The sequence below is a fragment of the Eleutherodactylus coqui genome, chromosome 12, assembly GCF_035609145.1.
Source record: "Eleutherodactylus coqui strain aEleCoq1 chromosome 12, aEleCoq1.hap1, whole genome shotgun sequence".
Taxonomy (NCBI): domain Eukaryota; kingdom Metazoa; phylum Chordata; class Amphibia; order Anura; family Eleutherodactylidae; genus Eleutherodactylus; species Eleutherodactylus coqui.
This window is the reverse complement of record NC_089848.1, coordinates 3,981,730-3,998,179: the sequence shown is the minus strand read 5'-3', so window position 1 is coordinate 3,998,179 and position 16,450 is coordinate 3,981,730. Positions and strand designations below refer to the sequence as shown.

The following is a 16,450-nucleotide window of genomic DNA, read 5'->3' as shown; positions in this document are numbered from 1 at the left end:
CACGTAGCGCCCACTGTGGCAGAACACCGGAGTAACGTGATACTACACATCGGTGTGGCTTTCAAATTTGCTATTAATGGGCCGGTGGCTTTGTGGGTAAAACTGCTGTTGACTTGATAAGCCACAAGGCCCCGACAGCAACTGACATGGATTTCAGATTGAGACTGCTGGCCTGAATTTGGGCCCTGCTGTGGGAACAAGTGTGCACTCCTCTCACATGCATGATGCCGTGTATTTACAGCTGGAGACGACTGCCAACTGACAAAAAGTGACCTGGTTAATTGGTATCTGAAAGAGATTGAAAATGAGATTGAAACGGAAACTGAACTAATCTTAAGAAAACGTTTAATTGAAAAAGTAATTTACAGGCTGATTCATTCTGTAAGTATCCTCGTATCTTACAATATAAACCACTTACTTTAGTTGGTTATTCTGTATTGAGAGACAGAACTAGTCCAGCTGCTCAGTTCACTACCTGACGTACATGTACCCCAAAAGGGACCTGCCATGTCTCCTCGGGGACAGTCGTCCTGTCCTCATGCTGTGTAGTATAGTATATCATCAGAGCTGTGGGGTACTTCCATTGAAATTTGAGTGGAGTGTGTAGTGGCCTGAAAAAGGGCACTATATAGCGCTGTTTAGCTGTGGGGACCGGTAATATAATAACCGGCCCTAGGGGTTACTCTGAGTCATTTTGCACAACCTAACAACCAGGTAGGTTGTTTTTATCCAGCTGCACAGGATAGAAAAAATGCCTAGAAACTCAGATGATGCAGGTAGCCTAGCAACAAATAGGCTGTGATTGGCTGCAGATAGACTGGTCATGTGACAGAGGCAATAAATAGCCGAAGACAACGGTCACAGAGGGCAGAGCGAGAAGCTAGGCAGAAGAGCAAGAGAAACAAAGACCGAGGTGGAAGCAGGAGAGAAAGGGAGAAACAGGAGAAGAATCAGAAAGTGAGGAGAGCCAGCTGTGACGGTGAGTAGAGGAGAGCTGAGAGGGAGTTAAAGAGATGTAAATATGAAGAGGCGTGGAGAAAAAAATGCAAATATGAAGAGGGGTGGAGAAAAAAATGCAAAGTTCCCAGATATAAATGTTAGGCACAAGTATCGTCATTGTGGCAAATTGTAAATTATTTGTTACTCCCTGTGTGGTTTGAAGAATTACCTTATCTCCCAGTTTTATTAAATAACACAGCGTTTACAACAAGTTAAAGGGGTTGTCCCGCGGCAGCAAGTGGGTCTATACACTTCTGTATGGCCATATTAATGCACTTTGTAATGTACATTGTGCATTAATTATGAGCCATACAGAAGTTATCAAAAGTTTTATACTTACCTGCTCCGTTGCTAGCGTCCTCGTTCCCATGGAGCCGACTAATTTTCGGCCTCCGATGGCCAAATTAGCCGCGCTTGCGCAGTCCGGGTCTTCTGCAGTCTTCTATGGGGCCGCTCGTGCAGAATGCCGGCTCCGTGTAGCTCCGCCCCGTCACGTGCCGATTCCAGCCAATCAGGAGGCTGGAATCGGCAATGGACCGCACAGAAGCCCTGCGGTCCACGGAGACAGAGGATCCCGGCGGCCATCTTCAGCAGGTGAGTATGAAGACGCCGGACCGCCGGGATTCAGGTAAGCGCTGTGCGGGTTGTTTTTTTAACCCCTGCATCGGGGTTGTCTTGCGCCGAACGGGGGGGGGGGTTAAAAAAAAAAAAAAAAACGTTTCGGCGCGGGACAACCCCTTTAAGCAAAATATCTGGCTGTGTATTATTCAGCACCTCGCCACTCACTACTACAAATCGTGCCCAAGGGCACTGGCGTCCGAACTAAAAAAAGAAAACAAATCCTAATTACGTACTAGTAAGCCCACCATAGTGCTTAGTTTCCAAAGTTACTCCTTTGTGAGCGTCTGGGAATGTTGACAGCATAGTTTTCTGAGTCTTCGCTAGAACTTTGTACATCAGGAAACCTATACATTGTACTGGAATTTCATTCTCATTGGGTGATTCAACAGATACTGCCGGGACGTAATCCAATGGGCTTGGTCCAACCAAAGTCCTTGCAGGACTTAATTACAATGTTATGGGGTTGCTGATGTCAAATTCACCAATGTGTCTTGTACTTTCAGTTCTCTTCATTGCGTTTGGTGTAGTTTTGCCTTTTTCTGATGTATCTACCGAAGTTGGTTCTAGTAGACCAAGTTTTTGCCTGTTTCGGTGAACCAATTTTGGGACTCTTCGGTCTTGAGCAATATGATACAGGCCTTTTTCTGGAAAGGGTAATCCTATTACGGTGTAAGGCACTGCTTCCCATCTGGTGTCTAGCTTTCTTGTTCGCTGTTCTTTCTTTAGCCATGCTTTTTTTGTTACTTTTGTTAGTGGTTCAGCCTTGGCTTGCAAGTTAAAATCTTGCTCTTGTCTTTTATGAACTTGCTCCATGAGTGTCTACAATTTTCTTGTCCTGTTTTCAGACGTCTTTGTAGATCGTGAATCCATTCTGTGATGGGTAAAAGGTTTTGGGTCTTCGGACACTTGGACTCCCATTGACAGATCAGCAGACAATTTCCCTTGTCGACCAAATGTGATAATGAGTGTATCCCGTTGAACAATGGATGTTGGTGTATAAATAAATTCAGGTAGTAAATCTGGCCAATCACTTCTCTTGGAGGCTGGTATGGTATGTAATTTAGTATAGTCTGGTTCATTTTCTCAGACTTCATTTACCTGAGAATGATGTGCTGTTCGGATCTTGGTGCATTGATACAGTTTACACAGTTCTTGAAACAGTTGACTCAAATGCTGTTCCTTGATTGGTGAGGATTAGAGATGAGCGAGCGTACTCGGATAAGCACTACTCGCTCGAGTAATTGGCTTTATCCGAGTGTCGCTGTGCTCGGGGCTAAAGATTCGGGTGCCGCTGCGGCTGACAGGTGAGTCGCAGCGGGGAGCAGGGGAGAGCGGGCGGGAGAGAAGGAGAGAAAGATCTTACCTCCGTTCCTCCCCGCTCTCCCCTGCAGCTCCCCGCTCCGTGCCAGCACCCGAATCTTTAGACCCGAGCACAGCGATACTCGGATAAGGCCAATTACTCGAGCGAGTAGTGCTTATCCGAGTACGCTCGCTCATCTCTAGTGAGGATCTTTTCTGGTGTTCTAGAAGGCAATAAGTATTTCCAAAGCGTTTTGGCTGCTGTTTAACAGTTAAGTTTCTTACAGGAATTGCTACTGTGAACTTAGCGTAGTGGCCTATCATGGTAAGCAAGTAGGTATAGCCACTCCTACTCGGCTCAATCTTCAAGTGGTCAAGGGCAAGCAGTTCTATTTTTTTTTTTTTTTCACTATTGGGTGTAAAGGAGCTTTTTGGTCAGCTTTGTTTCTCCTTTTAGCACATGTTTGAAACTCTGAACACCATGTCTCTATCTCTTCTCATTCCTATCCAGTAGAATCTTCCCCCGTTGGTATTCTCTGTTTTGTACACTACAGAGTGCCCAGATTGCATTCTCCTAAGGTGCAACTTTCAGTTTGAAGATCAATGCACTGTTTTTCTCACAGGTTTGTTTTAATTTGTACCGGCGGCTTGGATGACGTTCTGTTGTACGTTGTAGCAACCAAAGTCAGGCATCTCTATCACTTCCCATTGATCTTCTTCCATGGCATAATCTATTGATGCAGGTTGTCTGGATAGTGCATCAGCATTGGCGTTAGTCTTTCTGCCTCTATATTTGCTGGTAAAGTTGAAGTTGGCTAGCTGTGAAGCCCATCTCTGTTCAAAAGCTCCCAATTTTGCTGACCTTAAATGTGCAAGAGGGTTATCTGTGTAAGCAATGAATGTGGATGCGATCATGTAGTCTTAGCTCTCGCATAGGTTGTGATGGAGAAGTTCAAAGAATTCCAATTAAGTGACCTGGGGTCTCAGGTTTGCTAGATCTGTGGTCGAGACTCTGTGTACTCTGTTGAACCTCTGCCCGGGGAGGGTGAAGATATTGTTCACGTGTAATAGTGAGATTTGTACCATTGGGTAATATTTCTTCAACGGTACTGCAGGCTCTCCTATATTAAGTAGGTGGACAGGCACTCTTCCTCTTGAAATGTTCACTACACTCTGGGCTGCCATATAACCTGGATCTTTTTCCAATTGAAGTGGCTCTACCAGGGCTTGGTAATCTCTTCCGTGGAGACCTGGTCGAGTTTAAAACCGGGACAGAAACTATAATCTGGTGTCAAAGTTATCGATCTCATGTCTATAATTCTTGCACGTCCTACTTGACCTTTATCGTTGGTGAACTTCCTGTTGGGCGGACAAGGCTTTTATAGCCTGATGTAAAGCTCGTTGCTGGGCTTGCGAAGCAGAATGAATGGAGTTTAGTAAGACTTCCTACATTTCTCCATAGCAATTTCTAAAAATATTCATGCCCAAAATGACAGTTGTAGATGTAGCAGAGAGAAATGCTCCAGCTAAGTGTCCTTGATGGGGCAGTTAAGCAATACCGGTCATCACCGTAGCCTACTAAGGGAACATTTTGTCCATTGGTAGCGACGACATTCATATCCTTTTCAGGAGGTTATACCAGTTCTTCTGACCAATACTTTTGAAATATGGCTCTGGGTATGGTGGTCACCTAAAATCCTGTATCCATTAGTGCTGGAAAAAGTATGCCACCGAGGTAGATTATAACCTCCAGGCTGGGTCCCACATACTTTGAGAACCATCTGGGGATTTCAGGACCTGCTCTTGGTTTCCCTGAGGGACAGTCCTTGCTCTTAAAGGGGTTGTCTCGCGGCAGCAAGTGGGGTTATACACTTCTGTATGGCCATATTAATGCACTTTGTAATGTACATCGTGCATTAAATATGAGCCATACAGAAGTTATTCACTTACCTGCTCCGTTGCTAGTGTTCCCGTCGCCATGGCTCCGTCTAATTTCGCTGTCTTCTGGCGTTTTTAGACGCGCTTGCGCTGTGCGGTCTTCTGCCTGGTGAATGGGGCCGCTGGTCACCGCGTCGTCATCGTAGCTCCACCTCCGTCACGTGCCGATCAGCCAATGAAGTGGCTGTATCGGCAGTGGAACGCGGAAAACAGAAGAAGAAACTCCACGGTGCACCATGGGAAGACCCGCGGTGCACCGTGGGAGAAGACCAGCGGCGCCATTTTTAAAAGAAGAAATGAAGAAGCTGCAGAACGCTGATGCAGGTAAGTGCAATGTGCTTGTTAAAAACTAACACATGCTTTCTTTTTCACAGGGCATAATGCAGGGGTTCATTTAAAAAAAAAAAAATTCGCTTTTGCCGCGAGACAACCCTTTTAAGGGATATCTGTTTAACTGCAAACAGTCTTTTTTTGTATGCCCTCTCTTCAGGCAATACCTGCAATATTCTGGTAGACCTAATAGTCCTGCCACGAGTAACTCCCGTCCAGCTACTGAGTCCTCTCACTTGTCTAATCTTGCTTGCAGTTCTTCCACTTTCTTGCAGAGGGTGGATACACTATGGGCTTCTGCTGCAATGTCCTTCTATACAATATTGAGGATCTCCTTCTCGTCAGACTGTCTCTGACCCGCTAGTAACATCAGAACATTCTTCGAGGATTCTGTAGATAAATGTTCTTTCCTCTTATAGGGAGAGGCCTCTGATGTTGCGTCAGTCCCTGTCAGGACTTCTCTGCCTAGCACCTGTATGGCCAGATCCTTAAAGTCTAGGAAAGAGACCCGTGTTCTAGACAGATGGCTTGCGCAGCGGTCTTTTGACTCCTTCTGTGCTGCTCCTTCCACAAATTGTTCACGCAGCATCTGATCTCCTATCTGCTACTGGATCTGTGTGGATCGTGGCCATCATGTCTTCTTGTAGCGACAGTGCGTATTCTTGGAGCGTTTTATGCGAGTTTTGTCTGCTGTTTAAAGAAGCGTTGTTTTACTCCGGATGCGGTGCTGATCTCGAAGATGTTCTGCAGCTTCTCAAAAATCTGATCCACAGTCCTATGTTCCCAGGGCCATGATTTGACCTCTCTAGCTGCAGCACCTTCTAATTGGCCCACTATATCTCCAGCTTTTGATCATTCGTGAGAGGGCTCAGATGGTAGAGCGCTTTCATCTTCTGCTTGAACTCGCTGAGCTGATATAGGTCTGCCGGAGCCAGAAGCCCGCAGGGCTGGTAGGTGGAAGGCAGCATAATAGGGTTAATGGGGAGGAGGGGGTTAATTGGAGAGAAGAATGCCGGGAGAAGGTGGGGCCTAGTAAGAGTGGTTAAAAAGAGCGGCTAGAGCAGGAAAGGCCATTACAGCGAAAGAAGAAGAGGAAGAAAGAAGCAGAAGGTAGAAGAGGCCCGCCCGCCCTTGAGGAAATCGGGTGGGGGACGACGACGGGAGACTGTTTCGTCATAGCAGCGGGGGAGGGGCCCTTGGAGCCCGTGTAGAAGGTTAGTGGGGGAAGGCAGGGGCTACATAGCCCCTTCCCCCCTTTTGTTATTGGTGAATCGTGGCCTGTCGCCCCCTGGGTTACAGGGCGGAACCCTGATGGTCGGTGGGAGAGGCTAGCCAGGGGTGGCTAGCCGGCCTCAGGGTCGGGAAGAAACGGCGGCCGGAGGTTAATTGGGAGTGTGGTTGTTCTTCCGAGTCTGCCGACCTGCAGCAGGAGGAAAAGGTTTATGGAGATAGCGTCGCCTGAGTCAGCCAAGTTGCGGCGGGTGACCGGGACAGCTATTTCCTTGTTGGTTTGAGGCGACAGGATATTTTAGAGGCGGGGGGCTCCAAGGTCCTCTTCTCAGGTTTGCATTGGGGGAATGTTTATAATGTTGTGATATATTTTTAAAGGGTAAAATGCGTTTAAAATGTATATTAATGTTTGTTTTAATAAATGGCTGCTGTGGCCAAATTTTATCCAACAGATGGTGTCGGTGGTCTGTACGGGTAATGGTAGGTGGGGGATGTAAGGGGAGGGTCATAGCAGCGACGACTCCGTTATGCCCGGGTCATGTTCTCCATTATATCTTGGCAGCCAAGGGGCTCCCAGGTAATATGGCATGGTAAATGGCATTATGGGGGATGGAGTAGGGATCTCTGCTCCCGTGCTGGTTTGCTGTTCATTGTCATTTGAATCTGACATTTTCTTTTGTTGACTTCAAGCAGAGGTACTACCCACAAAATGGCTGACGTTTAAATTTGAAATGACACTTGCAGGTAATTTAGACGATGTGATCACTTGAAATGACAGCGGTAAGGTCACAGGATTTAATCCTGTTCATAGATGCCACTAAGCGCTAAGGTGGGCTTATTAGTGGGTAATTATGATTCTCCTTTTTAAGCTCGGACGCCAGTGCCCTTGGGCACGATTTGTAGTAGTGAGTGGCGAGGTGCTGAATAACACACACAGCCAGATATTCTGCTTAACTTGTAAACACTTTATTTAATAAAACTGGGAGATAAGGTAATTCTTCAAACCACACGGAGTAACAAATGATTTACAATTTGCCACAATGACGATACTTGTGTCTAATAGTTCTATCCGGGAACTTTGCATTTTTTTTCTCCACCCCTCTTCAGATTTCCATTTCTTTATCTCCCTCTCAGCTCTCCTCCTCACTGTCACCACGGACTCTCCTCACTGTTTCTCTGATTCTTCTCCTGTTTCTCCGCTTCTCTCCTGGTTCTTTCCTTCTCCTGCTTCCGCCTCTGTCTTTGTTTCTCTTGCTCTTCTGCCTGGCTTCTCGCTTTGCCCTCTGTGACCGTTGTCTCCGGCTATTTATTGCCTCTGTCACATGACCAGTCCATCTGCAGCCAATCACAGCCTATTTGGTGCATTTTTTCCATCCTGTGCAGCTGGATAAAAACTACCTACCTAGTTGTTGGGTTACCTGCATCAGCTGTGCAAAATGACTCAGCGCAAGCCCTAGGGCCGGTTATTATATTACTGTCCCCACAGCTAAACAGCACTATGTAGTGCCCATTTTTCAGGCTACTACAAGTGGTTGATGGCTTATGGTGGCCATACACATTAGACATCATCTGATTTTTCAGTGGGACAAGACGAAACCGCAAGAAGTATGTGAACCTAGCTTGCTTCTATTATACGGTGAAGGTTTATGGCCTAGTCAGAACTTTCAAAGCAGTAAAGAATGAAGAAAACTAACCTGACTGGGATGGTTCATGTTTGGTTTTGTTTTTTGTTTAGGATTGTATTTTAATAGAACTCAAAAAATCGGATTTAAAATCAGCAGACGGCAAAGAGGAGACCGATGAAGATTCGGAGGACAATCGTATCTTGGTGGTCAATCCAAATTATGTTTCCGAAGGCTGAGCGGCCGCGGGGCCCTTCACGCTATTTTACTGCAGTTTGCAAACTAATTATATGAAATAAAGCCATTTTTCATGTTTATTTCTGCTTCCTCATTTTAAAGGGATTCCAAAGTCTTACAGGTCAAAACATAAGTAAATGTATGCAAAGCCTTGTCCAATAATAGGTGACGGTGTGCACAGTGGAGCCGGTCAGTGAATGGAAGCCGTATGTCTGTATCAGGGAGACGTTTGCTTCTAGACTGCCAACCCAGTGAAGCGGCCATCTGGAGGGTCGGAGGCAAAGGCACTTAATGGGTGTTGTGACGGCTTCACTTCATATTAAGACATAATACAGCGACTTCATCAAATCACTTTAATCTACCTGTGTGCGATGGGAAGCTGCTGCTGGGATTCAGGAGTTTATACAAAATACAAAAAATAGCTAAATTCAATAAAGTTGTAAGATTTTCAGGGAAGCTCAGAAATGTTGCTTTTGATGCTTCAAAATGTGCAAAATACTGCTAGTCCCATTGGAGTGACGGAGTAAACCTACACTTCATCCTGACGACCACCAGAGTGCGCTGCGCTATCAGAAGAGAATCGCTGGTAAAATTGGGATTACAGGAAAAGTGTGTGTTCGCCAGAAAAGACGCTTCACGGGTTTTGAAAATCTCGCTTTCTAGTTGGTGATAAAATAAGAAAACAATAGGCTTAAAATTAGACCAAATCAGAGGAGTTTCCAAGTTTTAACACTGAAAAGCATTCTGGAAGTGATACCTGAATTCACCAATATTACTGCTGTGTACTGCGCTCCTATAAAAAGGAAAGCAAAATATCCATTGCTAATAGAGTGGCTGACTTGCACACGTCTGTACTAACCAGTGCGTCCGCGCAGTGGGAGGAGTTTACGTAGACTGGAATTTCCAACACTAATCTAGATCTGATTTCCCCTAGCAGACCGTGCAGCTACTACATGTACCAGATGTATCCCGACACCTTCGTGCACCTACCCAGTAATGAATGCCAGGTTCGACTAGGCATAAACTATGCCTGTGTCAGTCCAGGGTGGCCATTTTCCCTCCTGACATCCCCGCCCACTTTCTAGAAAAGATGTGAGGCCAGTGCAAAAAGCTTAAAGGGGTTGTCCCGCGCCGAAACGTTTTTGTTTTTTTTTACACACCCGCCCCCCCCCCCCCCCCCCCCCCCCGTTCGGCGCGAGACAACCCCGATGCAGGGGTTAAAAAAACAAACCGCACAGCGCTTACCTGAATCCCGGCGGTCCGGCGTCTTCATACTCACCTGCTGAAGATGGCCGCCGGGGTCCGCTCCCTCCGTAGAGCGCAGCTCTTCTGTGCGGTCCATTGCCGATTCCAGCCTCCTGATTGGCTGGAATCGGCACGTGACGGGGCGGAGCTACACGGAGCCGGCATTCTGCACGAGCGGCCCCATAGAAGACTGCAGAAGACCCGGACTGCGCAAGCGCGGCTAATTTGGCCATCGGAGGCCGAAAATTAGTCGGCACCATGGAGACGAGGACGCCAGCAACGGAGCATGTAAGTATAAAACTTTTTATAACTTCTGTATGGCTCATAATTAATGCACAATGTACATTACAAAGTGCATTAATATGGCTATACAGAAGTGTATAGACCCACTTGCTGCCGCGGGACAACCCCTTTAAGTCACAAATTTTGTGTAAGTGGGACTTGCACAAATATTTGCGACTTTTTTTTTTATGCCAGTATTCTGGCGTAAAAGCCTTTGTAAATGTCCCGCACGGCTTTAATAGTCCTTCTCCAAGCTTGGCTTTTATACAATAATGTTAAGGTAACCATACTAGTCATCAACCCAATATTGTAGAAAAACACCTGAACATATTATACATTGATGTATTGCTTCTCAGCGCTATGACGTCCTTATGTTTGATCTGCATAAGCCCTCTAGCACCTTCACAGTGATCTTATTGGGTCCTCCACTGCTGGGCATGCCGGCGCTCGGTGAGGCCCTCCGCCACAGTACTGGCTCTGGGAGCATATAGCCAGGTAAGCTATAGAGGCCTGTTCACATGGCAGGGCTCAGCCTGGCGGCAGCGGTGGAGCTGGGCTGCCTTCGCTGTAAGCCCTGTATTGTGGCAGCGGCGTTCACCATGCAGCGCTCAGCCCAGTTGCTTAGTTTTCTAACAAGGTCGCCGTGAAGTAGAGGCTCAGACAATTAGATGTAAATAGAACAAACCTTATGCTAATAAACCTTGCTGAGCAGCACCAGATGGAGGTGTAGTACGTGGCCGGGCGCTCCGGGTGTCCTCTACGATGTTGGGGGAGTCTCCCTGGTCATCCTTGCTTTTTCATGGGTCCTAGATTTCTTCTATTCTGCTCCCCTATGTGAGAAGATGCATATAAAATGAACAGCCTATTTGGTTCTCATCACAGTGCTCCCTGGGGGGCTTCGGCTTTGTGTTGTGCAGACGGATTGCACTTTCTCGGGACTTCTAACCGCTGAAACATCCGGGTGTTTTTCCTCTAACAGACTAAAGTAGTTTGGCTCCAGGTGGCTCCACGTGACTCCAGGTGGCGCTCGCTGCGTCCTCCCACGGCAGGTTGTGGATTTCTTTCTCTGCCACTTGGCACCTTTCTGGGCTGCTGCCTTCGCTTTACTTCAAGTCAATGCTAGATTTGAGTGCTGCGCTGTGCAGCATGCACCGTTAATACTGCACAGTTCCCCTCCGATCTCCCACATGCTTGGCCTCCCTGACATCCGTGCAACATCCTTCCAGTGATTTGAAGGGCCTCACTATGCTCTAGAGATGGCCTCTCACCAGAGCTGTCATCTATTTTCTATTTTCCTCTGGTTGCACTCTGTTGGTCTTCCTCCAATGTTGGTGTAATATAAAGCTGTGCAACCCTCTCTGCCAGCCACCCAGCAGTCTGTGGACTTCCTCCACTATGGATGTAACCCCTTAGTGACGGCCCCAGTGCCTTTTTATGTCCTAGCTAGGTGGGCTTTAATCCTCGGACGTAAAAACACGCTTCCTCTGAGGATTAAGGCCACATGGGCTGAAGACATGACGGCTCCATGTGGTCAGTTCCTGGAGGTAGCTGACCACCTGGAGCTGTCCAATGGAGAGCACCAATCGCATGAAAGTAATAAAAAAAAAACATCCATGAGGGGCGCTGAAACTACTCACCACCGCCCTCCATGATTTCCCGCGACGATCTGGTCCAAAAAGGACCTTTGGCCGTCTTCTGCGCATGTGTGCCAAAGTAAAAATGTCAGAGCACGCACAGAAGACCACATCATCATGAACATGTGAGAGGGTGAGACAATCTCCAATATGTGTACATTGTTCTTGTTACTGTATATAGTCCACTACTGTGTGTTTTATTATTTGTCCACAAGAGGTCGCTGTTCTACAAAAAAAGATTATGGTCAAGCTGTGAGGTGACAGGACCATGGTAGCCTGTGATTGGAGCACCTATTGCCTGGTTACAGCGTGCGCACGGGAGAAGAGAAAATTAAAAGCGTGGGTACACTGAGGTGACTGTTGGTCCAGGGAGACATCTACATGGAGCTGCGGAAGATGAAAGGAGGTCGTATCCTGAAGGGAGCGGAGCTGCAGCGGATTCAGATTTTGACCAGATGCCCGCCGCATGGGAGAAGACTTGCTGCCGGGGATGTTGCTGAACAACCGGAGCGAGACTGGATATTGTGTGTACAATACTGGATGCTGCCGAGGAAGTAACAGCTCTCTGCGGTACTGCACGCTTTTCTGGAGGGGCCCCTCATCTGTCTGGACTCTTTGGCTGATCAAACAGCAGACCGGGACAGTAAGAAAACTACGTGCACGCAAGACACCATATTTTGGCGCCAAGTTACTCGGGACTGCATTTGGCCTGTAGTTAGACTGCATAGGTTTATGGACCATGTCAGGCCACACTTCAGCGGGAACGGCGCAGTGGCTGGCATGCCGCATCCAGCCATCAGTAAGAAGCTTCTGGGGACATTCACCTGGCTATATGGCCGCTGTTCTTTATACGGGTCCCTTATTGTATTGGGTCTGGGGGGATAGAGTCAGTGTGGGTAAGTCTATAAGCTGTTGTGCCGTACCGCCGGTACTCAGATCACTCTCCCTTTCCTTTGTTGCTTAGTAGCGGTATTAATAGGTAACAAGGGGCCGGTTTATTTAGGCCTGCCCGTTAGGTAAAAGCATAGTCTATTATAGTAGCGCCCTTTGGGGAGTACAGCGCTGTACAGCACAAGGGCCTCCGCCATCTGGCTGAGTGTATGTGAGTTTTGTCGGGTTACCCATTGTTTGAGGTCACGTGGGCCACAAGGCTTTAGTAAAATTTGGTTTGCGCCTGAACTGGTGTCAGACGTTTTCCTTGTCCGTGACTTCACTGTATTCTGGGGAGTCCACCCCGGTACACTGCTTGCAGACACTTGAGATCCTCTGGCGACAGGAGATGTCACTGGCATCACAGTGACTGACCTCAGGTCCGTGATCGCCATTATCTAATGGATCAGATCCATGAGGGGAGAAGAAAAACTCCCCCGTCTGCTGCAATGTTCCTCGGCGATCTGATCCTTCCAGGACCTTAGGTTTCCTAATGCGCATGTGCGCCCAATGTAAACGCCGAGCGCATGCACAGAAGGGCTCACACCCCAAGATATTTAAAATCCCTATGCTCCTGTCTAGCATGTATAGTGGGGAGCAGAGAGATCACCAGGCATCGCTGTATGCAGCTCCCGGTCACATGATTGCTGTTATCCAATGGATAACAACGATCATGTAAAGAAAAATCTTAAGTTGAATCTCCCCACAAGGATCATATCCATGAGCGAGGATGAAATTATGTAACTAAGGATTTATCTGCGGCCTTTACCCCGGCTTCTGCGCACGCACCAATTGCCAAAATGGCAAACACATGCATAAAAGCTGCGGATTGCCCGAGTAATTTTCAAATCTCCCTGCTCCTGACAAAATTGGGAAGCTATTGAAAAATCTTTTTTTTTTTTTTTTTCACATTTTCAATTGCAATAAGTTTTTTTTATATATATTTCCATCTCTTTACTTTATTCTGGACTCTCATTAGAAAAACTTAACATTATCAACATTTTGAGGAACACTTTGTTTTTCTGCACCAAGCCAAGATTGCAAAGGCTCATAGGTGTCAGTGAGACACCCACACAAAGGACCCCATTTTAAAAACTACACCCCTTAATATATTTACCAAGGGGGGGGGGGGGGGGTCAGGAGGATTTTGATCTCAGTTTTTCTAATCTTATGTCTGTATGTACAATGGGGCCCAAACCAAAAGGAGCAGCCAGTGGCTTTCAGAACAAACTTTGTTGAAGGTGTTTTAGGCCCCATTGCCCACTTGTAGAGCCCTTAAGCGGCCAAAACAATAGAGAACCCCCACAAATGGCCCCATTTTGAAAACTAGACTCCTTAACAAATGCATCTAGAGAGGGAACTGTATTTAAACCCTGCAGTTTTTGAATGAATCTAAGCAAAACAGAAGGACAAATCTTAGGGTTTTCATTTTTGGGGGGACAATTGTGTTATTTTAAAGACGTTTTGTTTTTGGGTTTTTGTACAGCACACATATGAATGAAGACTTGCACCCCAAAATGAATCCCCCTGTTTGTCTCGTGTTCAAAAATATACCTATGGTAGCCCCAATCTGCTTACTGGCCCCACACTTGTGCAGAAAAAAAAGTTGACTCTCTAAAAAAAAAAAGTATCCCCCCCCCCCCCCTTTCTTTTTTTGTCATTCCCTAAATCTTCGATAAAAGTAATAATGTAAACTGTGTTGTATATCTGAAAGCAGGGGTAATTACGGAGGCTAGTTGGGATGGGGCAATTTCACAAAGTATCCCTTGTCCTTGCTGCAGACCTGACACTTTTTTGGGGGGTATTTCTTGCCCTCAGCAGCATGGATGGGGTGTAAAAAATGGCGCCCAGTGAGGCTTCATAAGCCTGCTGAGGTCTGGTGGTCTCACACAGAAGGCGCACAACAAGCTACTCCTGGAACTGCAGGAAGGCGAGCGTTTCCGGGGCTTCTTGTAAATGACGTATTACAGGTAGCGGTCTGAATAACGCCAGGCTCACACGGCCGGATGTGGAATCCACGTGTGGAGACCTGCAGCGGATCCCATCTGAGCACGGCCATGGCGCTGCGTACGGCCACGTAATGTACTGTGCATAACTGCATACTCACGCAGGCGGTCATGCGCAGTACACCTTTTTGGTTTATTTCCCACACCGTCGCTTAGCGATGACATAGGTACCCGCAGCCCGTATACAATGTAGTTATGTATGGGCTGGGGGTATCTATCTGCGACCATGGAGCACAATGGGCTCTGTTGCGGATGTCTGCTGTAAAATAGAACATGCTGCATTCTGTTTTCTGCGAATGGATTACCTAATTCCGAACCGCAAATGTGAGTGGAATTGTGTAATCCGTGCATTTGATTAAACGGCGTATTACTGCGGATCAAACGCTTGCGGAATCCACAATTCCTATCTGCTCACATCATCCTGACGGCATACCTGGCTGGAGGTTGCACCTTGACCTTGTAGGGACAGAAAGCAAGAGACTTCAAAAGGCTCCTCCCACCTCCCATTCTCCAGTGCTTCCTGTCCCTACAAGGACATGCAAGAGGAGCTCCCTCCAGGGAGCCACAAGATGACAGTTGGGATTGAGGGTCCACATGGCTGCTTCCCCTCTCACCTTCCATCCATCAGGAATCGGGCTGACAGCGGGGCTGACGGTCCACAGAGCTGCTTTCCTTCTCACCTCCCTTCTGGAGAGTCAGTGCGGTCTGGGAGCACGGCGGGCCACAGGTCTGACCGCCCGGGGGATCACCATCGCAGCGCATCGGAGCGGCGGACCAGAGGTCCCTGAGTCCCCTCCTGCCTCTTTCCACGGGCTTCCGTGCAGTGTTTCTCAGCCGGGGAGAGCGGCGGGCCATAGGCTCAGGAGCCTCTCTCCTCCAGGCATGCCGGCACAGCCGTGCGCAATGTCAGGGGGCGGAGCCAAGGACGCGATGAGACGCGGTGACGTCAGATGCCGTCAGCTGACCCGGAACAGCGGGAGAGTTAAAAATGGAACCCCCCGGCAAGCTTTCCACTGACAGGACACCTTCAGTGAAGGATTATCCTGGCGTACTGATTCAGTCTACAGCTTTCTGGCATCATGACTACCAAGGAATCAGAAGTGGAAGCCCTGCAAACCATGAGTGTGACTAATTGCAGGAATGATATGCTCAGGAGTATAGCGATGTATATGGGGCCTTTCCCTTATGTGCATGCATGTATCTTTGCAGGACAGGGAATCCACGCGGTCTAAACAGGACCCTAAGAAAAGACACAGAAAATGCGCCCTGTGTCTTAAAAAATTGGACGAGGCGTATAAAAAGCCCCTATGCCCTGACTGTACCTCCAAGATCCTTACGGATGAACAGTCTGCTTTCAGGGAAGACATAAGATCCCTGGTTAGGGCGGAGGTCCGGGCATCGATTTCCAGTTTCCCCCCAGCCCAGCGGGAAAGAAGGGCCACCAAGAGGTCTAGCCACATACCGCTAACCAGCTCAGAATCTGAGCAATCCCTGGGCGATCTTTCAGACGGTGAGATATTTGACCATCCCCCTGACGCTAAAGATGAGAATAAAAAATACTATTTCTCATTAGGGGATCTGAACGATCTAATTAAAGCAGTCAGGGAGACTATGAAGGTCGAGGATGTGGTCGAGCCAAGGTCCGTGCAGGACGACCTGTTCGGGGGGCTCAGACCAAGGAACCGCACAGTCTTTCCAGTAAACGATACCCTTAAAAAAGTGATCACGGATGAATGGGCCTGCGCGAACAAGCACCTCTACCTACTCTGTGAGTATAAGGAGAGGCTCCGTTTCGTGGAGGAAGATGTGAGCATCTACGAGGATGTTCCCAAAGTGGACGCACAGGTGGCCGGAATGGCCAAAAAGACAGCCCTCCCGTTTGAAGATTCCTCTCACCTCAAGGACCCTATGGATTACAGAGTAGACGCCGTGATGAAACGGGCCTGGCAAACAACGGCCTATATGCTGGAGTCCAATATTGCAGCGACTTCGGTGGCAAGGTCAATGTTCCTCTGGCTAGGTGAGCTGGATGACCAGATCAAACAGAGGGCCCCTAGAGACGCACTGCATGAATGCA

The 16,450-nt window shown here is 47.7% G+C and overlaps 1 protein-coding gene across 1 annotated transcript in view; it reads left to right on the top strand.

Annotated features, from left to right (window-relative positions):
• LOC136587025 (maternal DNA replication licensing factor mcm6) overlaps positions 1-8,356 on the top strand; it is a 66,958-nt gene extending 58,602 nt beyond the window's left edge. Inside the window, exons 16-17 of the mRNA XM_066585432.1 lie at positions 242-381; positions 8,153-8,356. Coding sequence (XP_066441529.1) covers positions 242-381; positions 8,153-8,278 — 266 coding nt within the window. The 3' untranslated portion in view covers positions 8,279-8,356. The remainder of the gene's footprint in view (positions 1-241; positions 382-8,152) is intronic.
• The last annotated feature ends 8,094 nt before the right edge of the window (positions 8,357-16,450 follow it).